Raw genomic sequence first — 20,125 nt, forward strand, 5'->3', positions numbered from 1 at the left:
TGCCCTCACCTTTCCCTTACTACCTAAGTAAACTTTAAAGATGCAGAGTAGCAAACAAATGGAAAAATTTCTTGAGCCTCGCTTCTGTTTGTGTCTTCTGGTATATCAAATGACTGAACAAACAGTTTTTCCTAAGTCACATAATTAAAACCTTTCATAATTTTAGCATTTAATTTTTAAAAAATGTCTTGTTATTGTTTACCATTGAATCAAAGGGATTATGATGGTGATGCAATTGCACAGATACTGATAAATGGAGGGGTTCACATTACTAATTTTCACATTTATCTTCACTTTCCTTGATAAGCACTATTTGTTACTTATCTATAGAGAAATGGTAACCTTTAATTACAGGATATTTGGTAGAGTTGAAAGAAAAACAAACAGTCCACATTGAGTTTTTCTTTTTTGCTTGTTAGTACAACACTGAAGCATTGGAAAGAATTCTGGAACTCTTGCAATTTTGGTCTGAAAATCTCTGACAGCATCTTTTTCCTAAGAATACTCAAGTTTTTTCAGTTTATTTTTGTAAATAGAAAACAAAAATTCTAACAAACTTATAAATTGTAAATAATTATTTTCAAACATGGTCATATCTTAACAATCAGGTTGTGGATTCTACTTCTATCTTTGCTAGTGGAAACCACTTATTCATTATAAACCACTGATTCCATGAACCCTTACCTGGAGTAATGATGATTGAGTTGGCCTCCTTGATCATTTCAACAGCCTGATCCACATTTACTTCAGTGTGAGTTCCAACAATTTCCATGGGTTTGCCTGTGCCAGTAGATGATGTTCCATATCCTCCCAAGATTACATTGGGTAATGAGCGATTCATAGCCTTGAATGTAAGGCACCAAAAGTAGTTTAATATTTAATGTACAGCAAGATATTTAGGTACAGTTTAATTCCAGCAGAGTGGTTTCTTGTGAGCAATGATTGTATGACTGGATTTACTGGTGTACAATATTTTTCCCCCCCATTTAGTTACAGTTTGTAACTGCCTAGATGGTGATACAAAGCTACTGCAGATACTTAAAAAGGCTGAAACAGTTGAGCACATGAACATATAACACAGATTTCAGGAATCTTGTGTGTAATGACTTTTCCTTTTTTTGCATATTGTTATGAAAGTAGACTTCACACTAAGAACAATTCTCATTTGTTGAAGAGGTCAGACATGCACATTCTTTGATGCAGTGATACTGAAGGTGAAATGCCTAATCACACTTTCTCATTTAAGAAAAAAAGAGAGTAGAACAGTTTGCTAAGATTTATTAATTAGCAACCCAAAATCAACCACTGATAGTCACAATGATGTGACCGAGATAGTATTAGCATCTATAAATGCTCCTGTACTTCAGTAACCAACGTTTCACATCAGTTTAAATGCGTGATTCTCAGACCCTTCCGGAACAATCCATTATGACTTGTCTCTAAAAGCAAACTAGTAAGATCCATTTTGTACAAATAAACAAGTCTACAAGGCATTTGTGGGAAGGAGTTATTGTATGTACCTTTATGAAAAAAAAAGTTAGATTTTAATTGTTATTTATGTTGCTTCTGGTTTCAAAATGGAAATCTGTTGCAACCCACACAAAAATGTTCCAGATCTTCTGAGCTTAAGTCCACAATAATCTGATTTGGGAGACAATGATAAATGCCAGAGATTTAAAACGTGCCGGTTACATACAGTCTGCTAATAAACTATTCTGGTCACAGCTTTATTCCACACCGGTCAACCCACTGTTAACTTGTTCCTTATTTACACGCAATCAATTAAAAAAAGTCTAATTCAGGGATGTTATATTCATCTCTGGAGCAGGTGGGACTTGAACCCAGGTCTCCAGACTCAGGGGTACAGACTACTACCGCACCACAAGAACCCTCACAAATCAATTTCTCACTCAACTACCAGATAACCATCATGTCTTCCTAATTCTGCTCCAATTCAGGCGTCCTAGCTAGACCCCACTAGCTAACAACAGACAGCATCATCCGAAGGTTTGCTTTTAGAAAGAAAATATCTTACCACACACATGATATACGAGAGGATAGCGCCAGAAGATCCTATCAGAGCACCAACAATCGTCATTAAATTGTTATCCAACAGAAAACCTTCTGCACACAGGGCCCAACCAGAATAACTGTTTAACACCGTGATCACAACAGGCATGTCAGCCCCACCAATGGCAGCTGTGAGAGTCACGCCCTAGACACAAAATAGGTACAACAGAGTTATAATGCAGTTATATTACACGATACTAAAACCTATATCAAATATTGTCAGACACCTCTGGAGCAGGTGGCACTTGAATTTGCCTCTCCTAGCTCACAGGTAGGTATTCTACCATTGTTCCACGGTAGATCATAAACGTATTTGATAATAAGTAATATATATTAATGAATATTGTTCTAGCTAAGGGTGATGAAAATCAGAAAAAATATCTGTAATTTAAAAAATTAGTTGCCAAGTTGCAATTTCAAAAACTACAAATCAGATCTTATTGTCGTAACCATTTATCATTCAAAGAGCTGGTAGTGCATTTATTTTCACAGTTCACAAAAGATACAGCCAAATAAGGGCCAGTTGGAATACCTTTGTTTCATCCATCCAGAAAGTCAATAAACGATAGTTGGTTCCTGAATGGCTGTAAAAGGTTTTTTTCCATCTGCACTACCCTGTCTAAAAATCCACTCCAAACTTTGAATTCTTTTGTACTTTGTAAAGAAAACTCTGATAAGTGTAAACTCAGTTTTCACCCCCCCCCCATATGATTCTATGCCTTTTATTCTACTTAATATTAAGCAGTAAAACTAGAGAATTGCTTTCTTTTTAGGGCAAGAGAGTCATTTAAGTTTCTCCAAACTTCATTTGGACACTTAACAGCTTGCTGACTTTTCTGTGAACCTGGTTGCCATGTAATGAAGTCGTGACATTATTGTGTTCTTCCAAGCACTGCACATTTTTTGACTAACTTGCACTGACCTACAGGCTTCATAAAAGGGCATACAGTTTAGTCTTATGTTTCTACAATTGATTGTTGCTCCAGATAACTTGACCTGTAAAAATTGTGGCATTTATTGTCAATATACTGACAAAGTTATTCTGAACTTCTTATTTCCTTATTTTTCCTAATCTTTCTTCCCCTCAGAATTTGTACTCAAGAATCTATACCGAGGTACCTTAGTATCGAAGATGGCACCGCAAGTGGTGACTTGTAAACTTTTCACTGCACTCATGCGAGTACATATGACAATAAAGCAAATTCAATTCATGGTTCCATTTGTCTCTTTACCCAGTTTCAAATTTTCTTAAATTTTTAACCCAATAAACCCAGGAAGAATGGTAAAGCATGAAAACTATTTTAAATTCCAAATTTGTATTCCTGGAATTAAAATAAGTACTCTTTGATGTGCTGGATGACAGTATGTACTCATCTTGTGTAAAATCAACAACAGTATTTTAATTAAAAAACTAGCAAATATCAATTCATTCAACAAATAGCTACAACAGATTTAAGGTTTTCATACCATGATTGTTGACAAAGCAGAGACACTTAATAGACTGGTCATGCCTGTGGTATAACTGGGATCCAGCATGAATGGTACCAATCCACCAACTGAGGCTGCTAACAATCCAGCATTCAGGTAGTGCCGGCCAGGTAGCATAAGTGGAGCAGAGTTTAGTAGGCCTGTGTAACAAAGAAGTGAACTTTAGCTATTCACTGGCAAGTTGGTTTAACAAAAAAAATTCTGTTGCTGAAGTGACTTTTAGTTGATCAGTTTTAAAGCAATTTGGAAGCATTCAAGATTATAAAAAAAAATGTAAATTTAATTGCAAGTTGAAAGTAAAAAGCAATACAGGGAACACAATGACAAAAACAAAGTAGAGAAAGTAATCTTTAGGTTGCAGATAAGAGTTGTGTGGCAAATCACCCTGTCTCTCTCTCATGTGTATGTAAACACACACACAGTTAAGCAGCATCTACGCAGATGTGAAATAGGGCAGCTCTCTCACTGAAGGATAACTTACAAAAGTATCAATGCATTAAATAAAAAAGAGATTTGCATCCAAGGACTTTTGCTGACACTCAGTGCAATCATGGGTTCTAGGTTCAGTGTGTGTACCTTCCCCTCAAAAGGCAAGGCTTTATTTTCCCCAAACAGCAGACAGTAATGGAGTTTAAATTTTCATTTGTATTTTGCCTGGAAATAAATTTTTTCTATATTTGGAACAAAACCTGTTCTCACTGTTAATAATATTGAATTATAATTCACAATATAGATATGCAATATATTAGCAACAAGAATATAAATATTTAGAGTTACTTAAAGTACTAAAAAAATTAAACTCATTCATGAAAGAATCAGGAAGATTGAACTTAAAGTTTTAACATATCGGGTAGTTTAATGCAATCTGTTCTAAGTATAAAGAAAACGTTACCTTGTAATTTCCCATAAGCCACCAGAGAACCGCTAAATGTCACGCCACCGATGTATGTGCCCAAATAAGCCACAGTCTTAATAAGATTCGCAGCAGGATTTGTATCAAGGTGTGGGAACTCGATCATATACTCAGCAATGCAGGTGAGAACAGCTGCCAAACCAACCAAACTGTGAAAGGCAGCAACCAGCTGAGGCAAATCCGATATCTCGATGCGTTTGGCAATGGTGAGACCTAACAAACAAGAATAGCATTTATATATCAGACAAACTATAAAAAAAAAATTAAAAGCTAGCAAGCATGGAGATTTGGCTCCTCCACCCATCTCAAAAGGAGATACAGAGAGACAATGAGATCCAATTATTTGCCTTTAAGCAAATGGCGTTACTCATCTTTGCAGTGTATCCAGCATACATTTATACCCATCTCTATTGGCTTGATGACAGGTGGTTTATGAGCTCAATTCTTGGCAGCAGAACTGGCTCATGATTTTACCATGGGATGGACTCATTCGTCTTAAGGACCCCTGATGTTGCCAGCCCAGTTAGAAGGTAGGAGGCTGTATAATCCATAGAGTCCCATTGGAAGAGCAGGGCACCACTGAGGCAGATCAGTGGGCTTAAAAGTACCTCAGAGCAAAGGCAACATGGGACTGGTATATTGAAATCAAAATGCGAAGGATTGAGTGCCATTGGTCCATTGGGAAGAAGGAGGAATCCCTCATGAGGGGTACTCTCTCTATTTTCCAGGCTCATTCCCATTCCCAACCCCATTCCCAAACCCAGTTGCCCCAGGCAGTCCACCTTCATGAAACTATTGGCCTCTCCGTTAGCTGCACAGCTGCAGCACCATCAGCAAATGCCAGCACCCAATAAAATTTCCTCTAACTGGGCCAGTAATTATGAAAATTGGCTGCCCAACTGCATGAAACATGTAGCTAATCATAAGTCTTTCCCCATCAATCTACTGCCCTTAAACAGCTTCATTTATTATGGAGCAACTTCTACAGTTAGACCATTCACACTGAGCTCTACTTGTTCGGCAGCTCCCTGAACAGCACCATTATTGGGTGCAGGAAATTTTCTCGTTTACAGATTGTTCCCTTTTTATTGAACAACACGTTGTATCCCTGGAATTTTCCTTCAACAAAATGCTACATGGAGAGAGCTGTGGAGGGATTACTTTGGTTTTCCACCTGCCTTGGTGGGAAGCATTTGAATGCCACAGGAATGTTTCTCTATAGCAATGTGACTGTGACTGGGTCTAACAATATGGCACAGTGGCTCAGTGGTTAGCAAGGCTGCTTCACAGCCCCAGAGACCTGGGTTTGATTCCGGCTTTGTGCAAACTCCATACAGACAGTTGTCCATTCTCCATGGTGTTTGCATGGGTTTCCTCTGGGGTGGTCCAGTTACCTCTCAGTCCAGGGAGGTGTAGATCAGGTAGATTAGATGTGGGAATTATAGGGTTACAGAGATAGGGTCAGGCTGGGATGCTTTTTGGAGGGCTGGTGTGGACTTGATGGGCCGAATGGCCACTTCCACACTGTAGGGATTCTATGACTCTAATAGATGGTTCATTATTCCAAGGTACATCAGCACACCATCTCCTGTTTGAAATGTTGCACGACTTATGCAAAGGGTGAAACTGCTCATTAATCCCTCTTCCATGGTTTTCAGCTTTGAATACTTGACCTCGTGATGTAATGCAGTTTCATTACCAATTCCCTGCTGCTCCTCTTATTTGGCTCAAGCTCTCAAACTCCTTGTACAACCGTTGTAAATTACTGCCACCCTGACTACCACTCATTCTAGTTTGCATTTTGTAGAAATAGGAGAAGCGGAAGAAAGCTGGAAGCAAAAGGCATGAGAGAGTTGGAAAGAGCAAATGAAATGAGGTGACAAAAAAAAAGAAACTTAAACCCAGTCAAACAAACAATAAATTAAAGAGAGAACAGAATGGAAAACAAAAGCAGTCCAAATTGGGTTTGGTGAATCTACAACCAGTTGATATTCGGGGCACACTTTCTTCAGGGTTGTCCTAACCAGAGTTTTTGAAATACATCTTCGAATCTTGTTTGTGGAATCTGTTGAAATGTAAAAAAAAAATCTGTAATGGAACTCACATGTGAGTGGTATTGAATTCTAATACTGGTGACCTTGTGTTAACCTATTCTAAAGTAACTGTCTGGATTGTGCTAGTGCTTCTGCCAGCTGCACTGAATTTTGCTCTGTATGACTGGACATTTGGGAGCTGTGGAGAAATAAATTGTTATCCTGCGCAAAAACACCAAAATACATTTCACAACATTGATACACAACACGACATTTTCAATGTGGTGCTTTCCAAAACGCCAGAGGCTAAAGTATTGGGTTTCTAATAGATGCAAGCACACACTGTATTTCTGTCATCGTCATTCCAGTTCCATAAACTGTCTGGACACTGAACTTTTACAGACTATCGAGTTTCTTTGAAAATTGTTCCAGCTAATCAACAACAATAAAGAGGGAGAGTCTCCAAACAATTTTGCCTCGTTGACTTCATGTTGAGAAAGCAAAGTTTCCTAAAGAATTATCCTGGTTTTAAAAAGCAGCCTGCTTATTCAATTGTTCCTAAGATAGTCAGAGTGTAGCACAATGGAAAGAATTAATGAATTGATGCATTAGAACAATGTTTTCTTTGTCAAACAAAATATTTCTATTAGCAGTATGTTCACTAAAGGCAGGTACTATGTTTGTTTAAAAAAAAGTAATTCTTTCTCTTCACAATTATTTTCAGGCATCTAATCTCACTTCTAAATAGCCTCAAAACAATTTTACATGATTAAATAATAGGACTGATGTTTGAAGTTCCTACCAATAAATTCATAATGAAACATTTTGTTGCTGAACAATTCTGAAGTAAATCATGATCGAGTTTTAATATTTGGATTGTATAGTCCTCAAATTACTGCCTCGACATTTCCATATATCTTGCGTGATCAGCTGAAGAATGTTAGTCTTGGAATGTGAAATTTTACATTGGACGCATCCATTTTCAGCATCAGGTGGAAGGTAAAACACAATCAAGTACAGAGCAGGGCTCCTTCCATTACATTATTAGAAGATGTATTATGGTCTGCTGAAATCCTTGGACAAGACTTGAACTATTGCTGCTGGTTTTTATCTCAACTCCAACACTACAGAGTATGGTCCGTGGGTGATTATAAAAACGACAACCTGGCTATCGAAGCTCAGCTGATTCCACATCTCAACTTGTGACCTGGCCTTTTATAATTCATTAAGGAACCCAACACAAAGGCTCACACCCAGTACATTGTGAAAAGCCCAATAACAAATCTCTACTTTAGTCATCTGAACAGATGGACTGCTGGATCCAGTTCACAAAGCTGATGCATAATCCTAATATTTATACATGAAAGAACAAAACTGCACTAATAAAGCACCTTATCATATCTCTCATAAATGTCTCAACATATTGCACACCAGATGAACTTCTTTGAAGTGCAGCAACTATTACGTCAACATATCGTGAAAGGAAAATGAGATTAATAGCCAGTTTGTCTGTTTTTGGTGGTGATGGTTGAAGGAGGAATGTTGGACAGCACTTGAGTAGAACTCAGCCTTTCCTGGAATAATTCCATGGGATTGTCCAATACTTAAATGAATATCCACCTGACACAGCAGATGAGTATTTGTGCAGTCCTCATCTTGTAGACACACTTGCCTTTTAAACAAAGAGTTGTTTGATTTGCTATTACTCTGTGTTCCACAGTAAACCATGTGCAACATTCATATTATTTACAAAATCCATTATTGGTGGAACATTTGATAGACAAGTAGTAAGTGGCTCCTCATGTCCTAAGCATCGACACTCTGTTGTTATACTGTTATTGATTCTTCCTAGTTTATTTAAATCCAGAGACAAGAGTTAAAAATCATGAGATGATAAAAGGAAGCAGAGTCAGAACTTGAGGAGATAAATCCAACACAGAAGCCAAATTATTCAACAATGCATGGGTCCAGTATACTGAAAATTTACCGACTACATGTAAAACACAGCAATAGTAGTATTCTAGCGAGTGCTACATTTTCTGTAACTTCATAACTCAATTCTGTTCTTAATATTGTTTAGCTACTTTTCAAAATCTTATGGCACTCATTTGTCATGTAGCATTTTGCATCCACGCTGTTTACAACACACACAAATTTAGTTCTGCCTATCTGATTCTTCATTGAATTTAGAATGTACAGTGGATTCTCGAGTGAACAACCATTAATTTTTTTGTCAGTTTATTAAGGAACTTTCTGGAACAGTTCACCCGTGACCAATCTATCACCTGTTTCAATTAATCCTCCAACATTTGTATCACATCACTGTTATGCTGAAGGTGTAAATGTCAAATAATTTTTCCATTTATAATAACGCAAAGAAACTGTACATTGATTCACAGTAAATCACTCAGTACAGGGCAAATATAGTTAAAGGTTTTGGAACGGTTTTCTGACCAACAGCACCCTCTACTGCTGATTTCTCAAAAAAAAAGGAACATCACTTATATATCAACACTTATTCTATCCTTGTACCACTCATACCACCTGTAATAGATATTATCAATATCAGTTTGCAATATCTTCCATCCACTTTAATTATTGTGAAACAAACATACCAATTTTCCAACAAGTCCCTTCAATCTCCACACAGTTACCTCTAATGTGCAAATCATCTTCTTGCCTTGTTCTTCACATTTACATGCTACCAAGAACCAGTTCCCCTATCTACTTTGACAGCATACAGCTTTAGCTCGGTCTCTTCCAATGGTTGCAAGATTATCCTATGTCCATATAACACGGCAAAACAGAGTAAAAATTTCTTCCATCCTTATGCTGAAAAATTTACTGCCATTTCTTTGGTGCCTGTCAATATCCACACAAATAATGGCATATGATTTTAACCAAAAGAAAATGAAATGTGGGCATAGCCGAATAGACTGGCATTTGTTGCCCCTCTAATTGCCCAGTTAAGGGTTAAACCAATAGCTGTGGGTATGGAGTCACCTAGGCCAGACCAAGTTACGATGGTATATTTCCTTCTCTGGACAACATTAGTAATCCAGATGGGTCTTTGACCATTGACAGTGATTACATGGGTCACGATTAGGCTAGTTTTCTTTTTAAAATTCAAGATTTTTAATTCAATTCAAATTTCATCAACTACCATTGTAGAACTCAAACCCCTGTTCCAGGAACATTAGCATGCGGTTCTGGATTATTATGCCAGGGATATTATTAATAAACCATCACCTTTCTGTACTCTGGAAAACAATACCAGAAATCTTTAGCAGTATTTGCTATGTACTTTGTGCAGCATTTTATTTGCATTATTTACAAAATCCACTACAGATGGAACAATTATTTGGTAGACGAGAGACGAGTGGCTCCTCATGCTCCAATTTTAATCTGAGAAGCTGGTTTCAAAATTCTCAACAGCCTATCCATATCCAACTTCAGCGATCACCTAGACTAACCCAACTCTACATCTAACTACGTCCCTTCCAACATCAGTTTACATTCATTCGTTCTGATACACCAGCGGGGGCCAGTCCTGCAATCACATCTCCACTCTGAATCATTGGATGGAATGAAGCCCCTCTCCGGAGACAGATTTGGTAGTGTGGGGGCAACTAACCAGCGGAAGGATGTTGGTTCGGTACCTTGCCACCTTCCTGCCTCTTCACCAATTAAATTTGGGACAGGAGGGCTCATGAATGGCCTGAGCTGGCCCTGTTATCAATAGAGACCTTTAAGTGCACAATTAGTATTTATCATATTCAAGTAAACTTACCATATTGAAGACCACAAAAGTGAACTTTGTTGGTGTTGGTGTTGGGGTGTGTGCGCGTGCGCGTGTGCGTGCGCGATCTCTGCGTAATAACAACATCTAATCAGGTTGAATTAAAAAGACCCCCCGCCACCCCCCAGAGAATTACCCTTCCGCCCAAATCCCACATCACTATCTCCACCTTGTCATCACTCACCATGGGCCTGTGTCTCTTGGCAATCTTCAGCCTTAGGTGAGTGCATTACCAGCAACCACTACTGCTCTCTGGTGCCGCTATTGAACAACACAGGGCCGCCAGTCTCCAATTAGCCAGCAGCTCTAAGGGCAGGGTTTTCGCTCCTACGGACAGTCCACCACTGTGCCAGATTGGTGGGTGTCCTGACAGGAAGTGACATGGGGTCTTGCCAACTCTCCAGCTGATAGACAGGATGCACCCCAATCCCAATTTCCAATAATATCCCACAAATTCCTCAGACCTTCCGTTTTACCACTAACTCCCATTTTTCAAAAGCTTAACATTTTTACTTTGCCTTTCCCTCCTGCTCAGTGCCCACTGTTCACACAAGGCTGCCAAGAAATTCACTTTGTACTTGAACAACTGGATGTCTGAAAGCACTTTACAGTCAGCGAAGTTTCTGGAGATAAGTCACTGTTGTAGTGTCGGTAACACAGCAGCTAATTTGCACTCAGCAAACTCCCACTGGGAGGCCATCTTCTGGATTTCACATTCCTCAGGCTTTCAGACCCACCAGCAATAAGTGCAAAATCCAACCCCAGCCTCAGTACAATGCCTCAGCTGAAGATGGCACCTCTGACATTCTAATACTTCCTCAGTACTAACCTGGAGTATCAACGTTTTGTGTATTCATGGCCAGAGTGGGGCTTGAACCCAAAACATTGCAATTCAGAGGCAAGTGTGCTGCCAACTGAGCATAACTGCAGAACAAAACCATCTGGACAACTGAACACTTATATTGAGATGACCAACAGTAAATGGTTAAGGCAGATTACAACTTGTATAATACTAAGCATTCATGGACCCATGTTCATTTTCTTTCTATCACTGACTTTACTTAAATCCATTTAATGACTTAATAAAGTTTGCCAGGTTTCACTTTGTTCCTCAAAAGGATGTGAAGCAAAACTTCAGAATATCGACCTTGCAACCCAGACAATTCATTCAAAGCTGCATTTTTTCTTTAGCATGGCATGTTTATAATTCCAACAGCTAAATAGGTCCCTCCTACTTCACACAGCATTTAACCATAAATCAATACAAGCAAGTCCCATTAACTATTGATCCTGATCTTAAAAAAAATCATTTTGCTTTTCGGTAGATCAGCTAGCTGCTTTGCAAAGCAACATGTTTAAACTGAGCTTCACCAGTGTATCCATGTTGCCTAAATTATTTGACATATAGACATTTTCATTTGCAGACTGTTCTGAAATTATGCAGTTGCATATTTTTACGCCTTTTAATGACCACATGCTTTGTCCACTATAAAAGTGACACATCCCTTTTATGAAACTCTGTTCACCAACAAATCAAAAATATCTGGTGAATTGAGAGCCAAGCTGTAAGGTAGGCAGATACAGAATGAGAGAGAGAAAGGAGAGAAAGGAGAGAGAGAGAGAGAGAGAGAGAGAGAGAGAGAGAGAGAGAGAGAGGAGAGAGAGAGGAGAGAGAGAGAGACCAGAATGAGTAGTTCTAAAATTTAATAGCCATCATTCCACTTTTCTAAGAATTCAGTACTGAAGATATTCCAAGTTAACCTGCTCTGGATGCATTGGCTGACAGGTCATATTAGACTTGCTTGCTTACCTATAGTGCCACCCATCGCCATGGCTGAAGACATCTGACCCAGGAGTTCTGGTGAGGGCTTAATTGCACCAAGGGTGGCAGCCAGACCACCAGCTACACCAATCATACCCAGTGCATTTCCCAATCTTGCTGTTTTCTGTGCAGAAAGTCCAGCCAATGCACCAACACAACACAGACCGGAACCAAGGTACATCATCTATAAGAGCAACATAGTTATTACTTTGTAATGAAACATTTTTAAATGTTAGAAAAATTGTCAGACTATAAATTTAGTATCCATTGAAATATTAAATAACATATTTCTAGTAAGCTCTATATGTTAACAAAAAGGTTAAACTTTTCCCCCAACTATTAAGTACACCAAGTCTAATTCTACTTCCAAATTCAGGAATGGTGCATATTATAAGTGTTCAGCTTTACATATACTTTTTCAAAAAAAAAAGAAACTTATTTAGATGCAGTTATTCTTTGTCTTTTCTGCATAATGTGGGGAAGTTAAGCAATTATAAAACGGGAAAATAAAACAATAGGCCCCTATAAAAAGCCTCCAAATGCTTCAAAATTGGTTCACTTCTCCCATGGCCTGATATATAGCAGTACTCCTGCAGTTTAAACACCGTTATTTATTGCTGTCCAGATAAGATTTTGGCTTGGTTTTCCTTTAATGCCACAGAACCAGGAAGACTTACGAGCTAAACTTGACAGGCTTCTGAGTGTTGGCAACACAAAAATTATTTCTACCATCTTGGATTTTATACGGCCACTGGTGTGTGAGAAAGCCAGAATCGTTAAATTAAATCTGTTCACCTCAGGATGTCTGGACTTTACTTAAGCATGTCAGAAATGTTAGCATTGATATAAGGGATCACTTTCACCGGAGTCAGAGATCAGATCGGGTACTCTTTTATTCCTTCGTTAAAATGAAGCCCTGGGTAGTCTCCAATAAAACAAAATACATGAGCATATTGCACCTTGGGGGTTAAAAGAGAGCCCAGGTGTTTCAAAGAGGTGCAAATAAACCATTGTCAAGCTTGATGACAGGATTAGGAGTGGTTATAAAAGCCTGGCAGGCAAACGAGGTTTGAGACACTTTAAAAGTTTAGCATTTGCAAGTATCAGGTAAAAATTGTGACAGCTAACCATTAAGGAGGTAAGCTGAATTTTGGATCCACCTTTAAATTCTATCATTACAATGCAAAGTTATTGTTAGCGACTGGAAACTAGTGTAAAGTATTAAATTACGTTTGCGTGTTCTGCATGATTGGTCTGTTCTCTCAGAGTGGAAAGGATAAATAAAGAAATGCATCACGTACCCTTCTTATTCGTAACACTATTAGACATTATTAGCAATGTGACAATACTATGGCTTTAAGGGGTGTATTTTGTCCAGCTATTTTATGAAGAGAAGTTGAGACAGAAGTGACGAGCAGTCTGTCCCCATCCAATAAAATAAACAGCTTATGAGGCCTTGTTTCTTTTTAAAAATGTTGGAACAAAAGAAGCAGCCTGAATGGGTAGAGTCAAGCTCCCACAGAACAAGAATTACAGTTTAACTTTCAGCAGTTGCTGGGGTCTTGAAGCTGGATGTAGAAGCTGTTATTCCTCTCTCTGTTACAGCTAAAAGCTGGGATTCTCTTCCTGCTGCTTGAATTGCATGCGAGATAGTCTATTATATTGAATGTGCCTTTGCCAAGGGTGGGTTTATGAGATGTTACTACATTGGAACAGTTGCTCTTTAGTAGTTAAAAAATTTATTATTCTGTTAAATTTTCCAATAGATTTGTTATTTTGATTCTTCTTTCTTTTGTTTATATTTTAACTACAGTGTAAAAACAAAGCATATTTTGCTTCAAGCTTGGTAGTTTGACCAATCAGATTGCATCCAGAACACAATGCTTTACACTTGCTTTTAAAAGCAACAAAAAGTTGGAGTCCAGGCTATCATCTTAATATGTTTTGAGGAGATGTGGTCTGGTCCATAACAACAATTTTATCAAGATATACTGGGTCAGGATGTTAAAAGGGAGCTGAAAGCTTCCCTTGCTGGTGAACTGTTTAATCAGTTCATTTGAAATTCCTTCACATCTTCTAATATTAGGAAAAACGGGTTCTGAAAATGCATCAATTACTATGTGAAAAAACAATTACTTGGTTTTAAAAAATGTTAACAGTGCAGGGAGTAAAATAAATCCAAGGCTTATTTCGATTATTATGCCACAATTTAACGATAAAAAATCCTTTGTTTTTGAAATGTTACATGGAACAGTACAGTAAAAGCAATAGGCACCTTGGCCCTCCAGGTCAGTGTTGACCATGATGCCATTCTAGCCAACTAATGCCAAGATAAAAGCAGCATGAAATTCTATGTAAAGTTGCAGCTTGTGATCCCAAACAGAAGGAACACAAAATCATTGGACTCTATAACTCAAATATGTTTTAAGCTTTTCATGTGCAAAAGGAGCTGGAATTACAGAAGGAAAATAGACTCAACCTGCTCTATGTTATATCCACTGGCCAAAGAGGCACTATAACCACCAAGAAATGCTGCTCCTGGTAACATGTAGAGATAGTTGTATTCAGGTGGATCTGTGGGGCGCTTAAACATATCCAACATCCGCTGGGTAATAAGGAAACCACCTGAAATAAAATACATATTTCCAAATATTCCTTATTTCACTGCAAAACAGCCATGTTAAATTGATGTGACAATGAAGTATGACAAATAGAAATGGAAAACATCAATCGCAGTTTACCACTTAAAGCAAACATTTCCACCCAGAAGACAGTTTAAAACATACAGGGAATGAAATGACTAGTACAATGTTTGTAATGGTAAGGTGTTACTGTTTTTGTATTCCATCCATTGGCAGGAATGGAGGCACTAATCCTTTAAGGAAAGATTTCTAAAACTGTTTGGTGAAAAGGGCATCATGACATTTTGGGCAGAGTGGGAACTGAGGTTCAGATCACCCTACTATTGGGTCACGGGCAGAACCTGCGCCCCTCACTTGAAAACTGAAAAAAGGAATTTAAAAAAAAACCCAAAATCACTTCAAAAATAAATGTAGGGGGCGAGCTGGAACTATAGAACAATAGTAATGGAAAAGGATAGGTACATACAACAGGGTAAAGTTTATAATTGGGTGAAGGGTAATTACAATTCTGTTAGGCAAGAACTGGGTAACATAGAATGGGAACAGATGCTGTCAGGGAAGAGCACTATTGAAATGTGGAGATTGTATAAGGAATGCATACTGCGTGTGCTCAATATGTTTGTCCCTAGCAGGTAGGGAAGATGCGGTCAAGTGAGGGAGCCTTGGTTCTCAAGAGAGGTCCTACGACTGGTTAAGAGGAAGAAGGATGCTTATGTAAGGTTTAGGAAACAAGGAACAGAAAAGGCTATAGAGGGATACAGGTTATCCAGGAAGGAGCTGAAGAACGGGCTTAGGAGAGCTATAATGGGGCATGAGAAAGCCTTGGCAGATAGGATCAAGGAAAACTCCAAGGCTTTTTTACATATACGTGAGGAATAAGAGAATGATCAGAGAAAGGGTAGGGCCAATCAAGGATTGTAAAGGGAATTTGTGCACGGATCCTAAAGAGATAGGAGAGGTCCTTAATGAATACTTTTCTTCGATATTCACAGGGACCTAGTTGTAGAGAAGGACAGTGACAGGCTGGTAGGCTAGAGGAGGTTGCTGTTAGTAAGGAAGATGTGCTAGGAATTTTAAGGAAGTTGAAGATAGATAAGTCCCCCGGGTCTGATGGGATTTATCCAAGGATTCTACAGGAAGCGAGGGAAGAGATCGCAGGGCATTTAGCAATGATCTTTTTGTCCTCACCTGTCCACAGGTACAGTGCCGGAAGATTGGAGAGAGGCAAACATCATTCCCTTGTTCAAAAAAAGGGAATACGGATAACCCTGGAAATTACAGGCCAGTTAGTCTTACTTCAGTGGTGGGCAAATTATTGGAAAGGGCTCAGAGATAGGATTAATGATCACTTGGAAAGGCACAGTTTGATTCGTGATAGTCAGTATGGACTTGTGAGGAGTAGATTGTGCCTCACAAACCTTATTGAATTTTTTGAAGAGGTGACCAAACACGTAGATGAAGGTAGAGCAGTGGATGTAGTATACATAGATTTAAGTAAGGCGTTTGATAAGGTTCCCCATGGTAGGCTCATGCAGAAGGTAAGGAGGTATGGGATAGGGGGAAATGTGGCAGATTGGATTCAGAATTGGCTGACCCTTAGAAGACAAAAGGTGGTAGTGGATGGAAAATATTCAACTTGGTGCTCAATTACGAGCGGTGTACCACAAGGATCTGTTCTGGGTCCTCTTCTATTTGTGATTTTTGTAAATGATTTGGATGAAGGAGTGGAAGGGTGGATTAGTAAGTTTGCGAACGATACGAAGGTGGGTCGACTTGTGGACAGTGCGGAGGGCTGTTCTAGGTTACAAAGGGGCATTGATAGGACGCAGAGCTGGGCTGAGAAGTGGCAGATGGAGTTTAACCCTGAAAAGTGTGAGATGATTCATCTTGGAAGGACAAACTTGAAAGCAGAATACAGGGTTAAAGGTTCAAGGTTCTTGGCAGTGTGGAGGAGCAGAGGGATCTTGGGGTTCATGTCCACAGTTCCCTGACAGCTGCCACCCAGGTGGATAGAGTTGTTAAGAAGGTGTATGGTGTGTTAGCTTTCATTAATAGTGGGATTGAGTTCGAGAACCGTGAAGTTATGCTCCAGCTATACAAAAGCCTGGTTCGGCCACATCTGCAGTATTGTGTCCAGCCTCATTACAGGAAAGATGTGGAAGCGTCGGAAAAGGTGCAGAGGAGATTTACCAGGATGTTGCCTGGAATGGAGGGAAGGCTTTACGAGGAAAGGTTGAGAGAGCTAGGGCTTTTCTCTTTAGAACGACAAAAGGATGAGAGGTGACTTGATAGAAGCGTACAAAATGATCAGAGGTATAGATAGAGTAGACAAGCCAGAGACTTTTTCCTCGGGTGGAGGTAGTTATTACAAGGGGGCATAGTTTTAAAGTGAGTGGAGGTAGATATAGGGGAGACGTCAGAGGCAGGTTCTTTACTCAGAATGGTCGGGGCGTGGAATGCATTGCCTGAGAGGGTAGTGGAGTTGGCCTCATTAGGTGCATTTAAGTGGCTATTAGATAGGCATATGGATGAAAGTATAAAAGGTAGCGGTGGAGGTTAGATAGACCTTAGGATTAGGATAAAAGTTTGGCACAACATCGTGGGCCGAAGGGCCTATACTGTGCTGTACTGTTCTATGTTCTATGTTCTATAGCATTCTGTTTGCTCAGTCCCACCGGGCAACATCAATTCTCTGGAGAAAGGACGATTCTATTCAGGTTAAAGGGAGTTCGAGTTCAAATAATTTACAGAAAAAAAAAGTGCTAACATGACACAGACAAGTACAATCTTTGCTTGTTTAATTGTTAAAAGTACTTATGGAGCAATTTCATTACGAACTGTTTCCATCCTCGAGCATTAGCTGTACCTCTGCAATCCGAATGAATTAAAATATTCCATGGAGGGAAGGCAAACTCAAGGTGGATTGATCAATAAATGATGATGGAACTGTTGAATCAGCAGCTCGCATTGTCCAACTAACAGAGGCATCCTGTCCCTGACATCCAACCTACCTGCTATATTAACCGATGATATAAATGCCGACAGGAGGGCAAGTGTTTGAGGAACAGATGACGGTAAGTAACTTCCTCCCATCAGGACTAGACCACCTACAGCTGTAAGACCTAAAAAAAAACATAGAAACATGAATGAATTACACAGTAAAGGAAAAATGGCTGTCAAGAATCTGTTTGGTTCTCTTTTTGTTTATTGCAATAGTTTCCAAGGCCACTGGATCTTTTGTTGACATCTTTACAAAGATTTAGCAATAGCAATTTAAAGAGTTAAAATTTCACGAGTAAAATCTATGATTACTTAAGTTAACATTTCAACACATTATTATAGTTCATGATCAATGCACAATTTGTACTCCTATTTATAAAAGGGACCCTTTGAAGCAAAGCATATTGTGTCTCCTGATCAAGGCCTGATGGAAGCCAGAGATCCAGAGTTTTTACAGCCAAAAACACAACTGGATGTAGCGGAGTTTGTGCAAGTGCCAACCCAATGGCATCTCACTAGACCAACAAAGTTTTTGTTTTCAATATGATCAGACCTTGGTAGGTCAGATCATCACAAAGTTCACCAAACACCAGTCATCTGCAATTGATTTTATCTCATAAGAGGAATGCATGTACAATGATAACACAGGAAAGGCCACTCTAACATTTCTGATAATAAACCAGAGGTAAACTCAGAGGCAGGGAGCTTTGCAGTCAATAGCCTGATAACTGAGAATGCCAGTGGAGGGACAACTAGAACAATGATACAGAGCCTGCTGAAAGTAAAACAGATGTACCCATAAATTACAAACTACCCATTTCAAGAAAACCCATATTTACATACACATTTGCAGATTATTCCATGGAAATTTTTTTAAAAACATGGGACAGAACAGACATAAATACACCCAGACTGGAGAATATTTTGCTGTACTTCAGAGATTATGTCAATATATGAGAAGTTTGAAAGTAACTTTGTAAAATGCTTACCCGAGATGGCATTCGTCACAGACATTAGCGGTGAATGCAGAGCCGGAGTGACGCCCCACACAGTGTGATATCCCACAAGGCCTGCTAGACCGAATGTTGTAACCATCTGAGTGAAAGCAGGATTTGGGGAGCTTATTCCTAACCCGAGAACTCCAGCCAAACCTAAGGTACAACATTAGTTCAGTGTCACTTCAGTAATAAATCATGATAAGTGGAGCATTTTATTTAATTATCATTAGAATAAAGTACACATTTCTTTCTTCACACAACTAGAGCAATGACAATGAGCAGAACACTCCAAATGGAGTGAGGTCAAACAGGAGACTGGTTTATCATTGGGACAGAAAACCACTCCTGTAAGAAGCAGATTAAAGTTAAGATTGAGCCCTTGGTTGGCATTGAGGCAAGATTTCCTGTTCAATTAGCGGAGGTGAATTGGTTCTCAGAGGTGTTCTGGCTATAGAAGCACTCAGCTGCAGTAGCTGGTAAATAAGCAGAGGGCGCTTCAACAAGACCACTTCCTCTTGGCGACTTTATAAAAAGCACAAACAGAAAAAGCAACCACTGACAGGCAAGGGGACAAGTTTTGTCTTAGATGGGAGGTCTATTTACATACTTGTCACCCAGGCAGGGAGGGACAGCCCGAAAACTGATCAGGAGCACTCCAGTCACATGGCAGGCATTTAATCACGATCCTGTCACATCAGCAAACTGACTGATCTCACCTTCCACAAGGTTCCCACTGAACCTAATTTGCCTCCTGCCTTATGGGGACAGCTGGTTTTCCTACAGCCAGAGAGAATGGTGCCAGGATCCACATCCCGAGGATGATCCTCTCCTTGATGTCCCACACGACCTCCAGTGGAGTCCTGAACATTCAGCCCAATATGTCACTCATCTCCAAAGTGCCATGACAGGATCAATTCATGATCAATAATCTAACAGTGAACTGCTTTGATCCAATTAAGGAGATTACATATCAGCTAGGAATTTGATTTTCACTGGATGGATGACTGTTTAAAAGAGCAACCAGTGTATCAGCAAAAGATTTTGTCCAAGGCTAGAGGTCTCTGAAAACATCTGATCCTCTCCAATTTTACAGGCTAGGTAGGACTTGGCCTGCTTTGTGGGAGACCGCATATGAATGTCCTGCAGAGCAGAAACCTGCAGGGAGGGCTGCTCAGATCACAGGCCACTCTTCCATTTCCTATGCACTGCCACAGTCTTGGGAGCAGGAATTGAAACCACACAAGTATCAAAAAAACGAAAAAAAAAAAAAACAAAAATCGCTGATCTAGCTCCCCTTAAGCTTCCTCCTTTTCGACTGTACTCTAATCTAGCATACTGGCATCTTTTAAAATGAGGTTTT

At 39.3% G+C, this 20,125-nt stretch overlaps 1 protein-coding gene across 1 annotated transcript in view; it reads right to left on the minus strand.

Moving 5' to 3' along the window:
* The window catches only part of LOC109915526 (NAD(P) transhydrogenase, mitochondrial-like), a 61,940-nt gene that overhangs the window by 14,510 nt on the left and 27,305 nt on the right, over positions 1-20,125 (minus strand). The window contains exons 11-18 of the mRNA XM_048615923.1: positions 18,757-18,918; positions 17,779-17,889; positions 14,605-14,750; positions 12,114-12,309; positions 4,451-4,684; positions 3,538-3,698; positions 2,036-2,215; positions 685-844 (exon numbers count right to left, since the gene is read on the minus strand). Of these exons, the coding sequence (XP_048471880.1) occupies positions 685-844; positions 2,036-2,215; positions 3,538-3,698; positions 4,451-4,684; positions 12,114-12,309; positions 14,605-14,750; positions 17,779-17,889; positions 18,757-18,918 (1,350 nt within the window). The remainder of the gene's footprint in view (positions 1-684; positions 845-2,035; positions 2,216-3,537; positions 3,699-4,450; positions 4,685-12,113; positions 12,310-14,604; positions 14,751-17,778; positions 17,890-18,756; positions 18,919-20,125) is intronic.

Source organism: Rhincodon typus, chromosome 33, assembly GCF_021869965.1.
Source record: "Rhincodon typus isolate 14 chromosome 33, sRhiTyp1.1, whole genome shotgun sequence".
In the NCBI taxonomy this organism is placed as follows: domain Eukaryota; kingdom Metazoa; phylum Chordata; class Chondrichthyes; order Orectolobiformes; family Rhincodontidae; genus Rhincodon; species Rhincodon typus.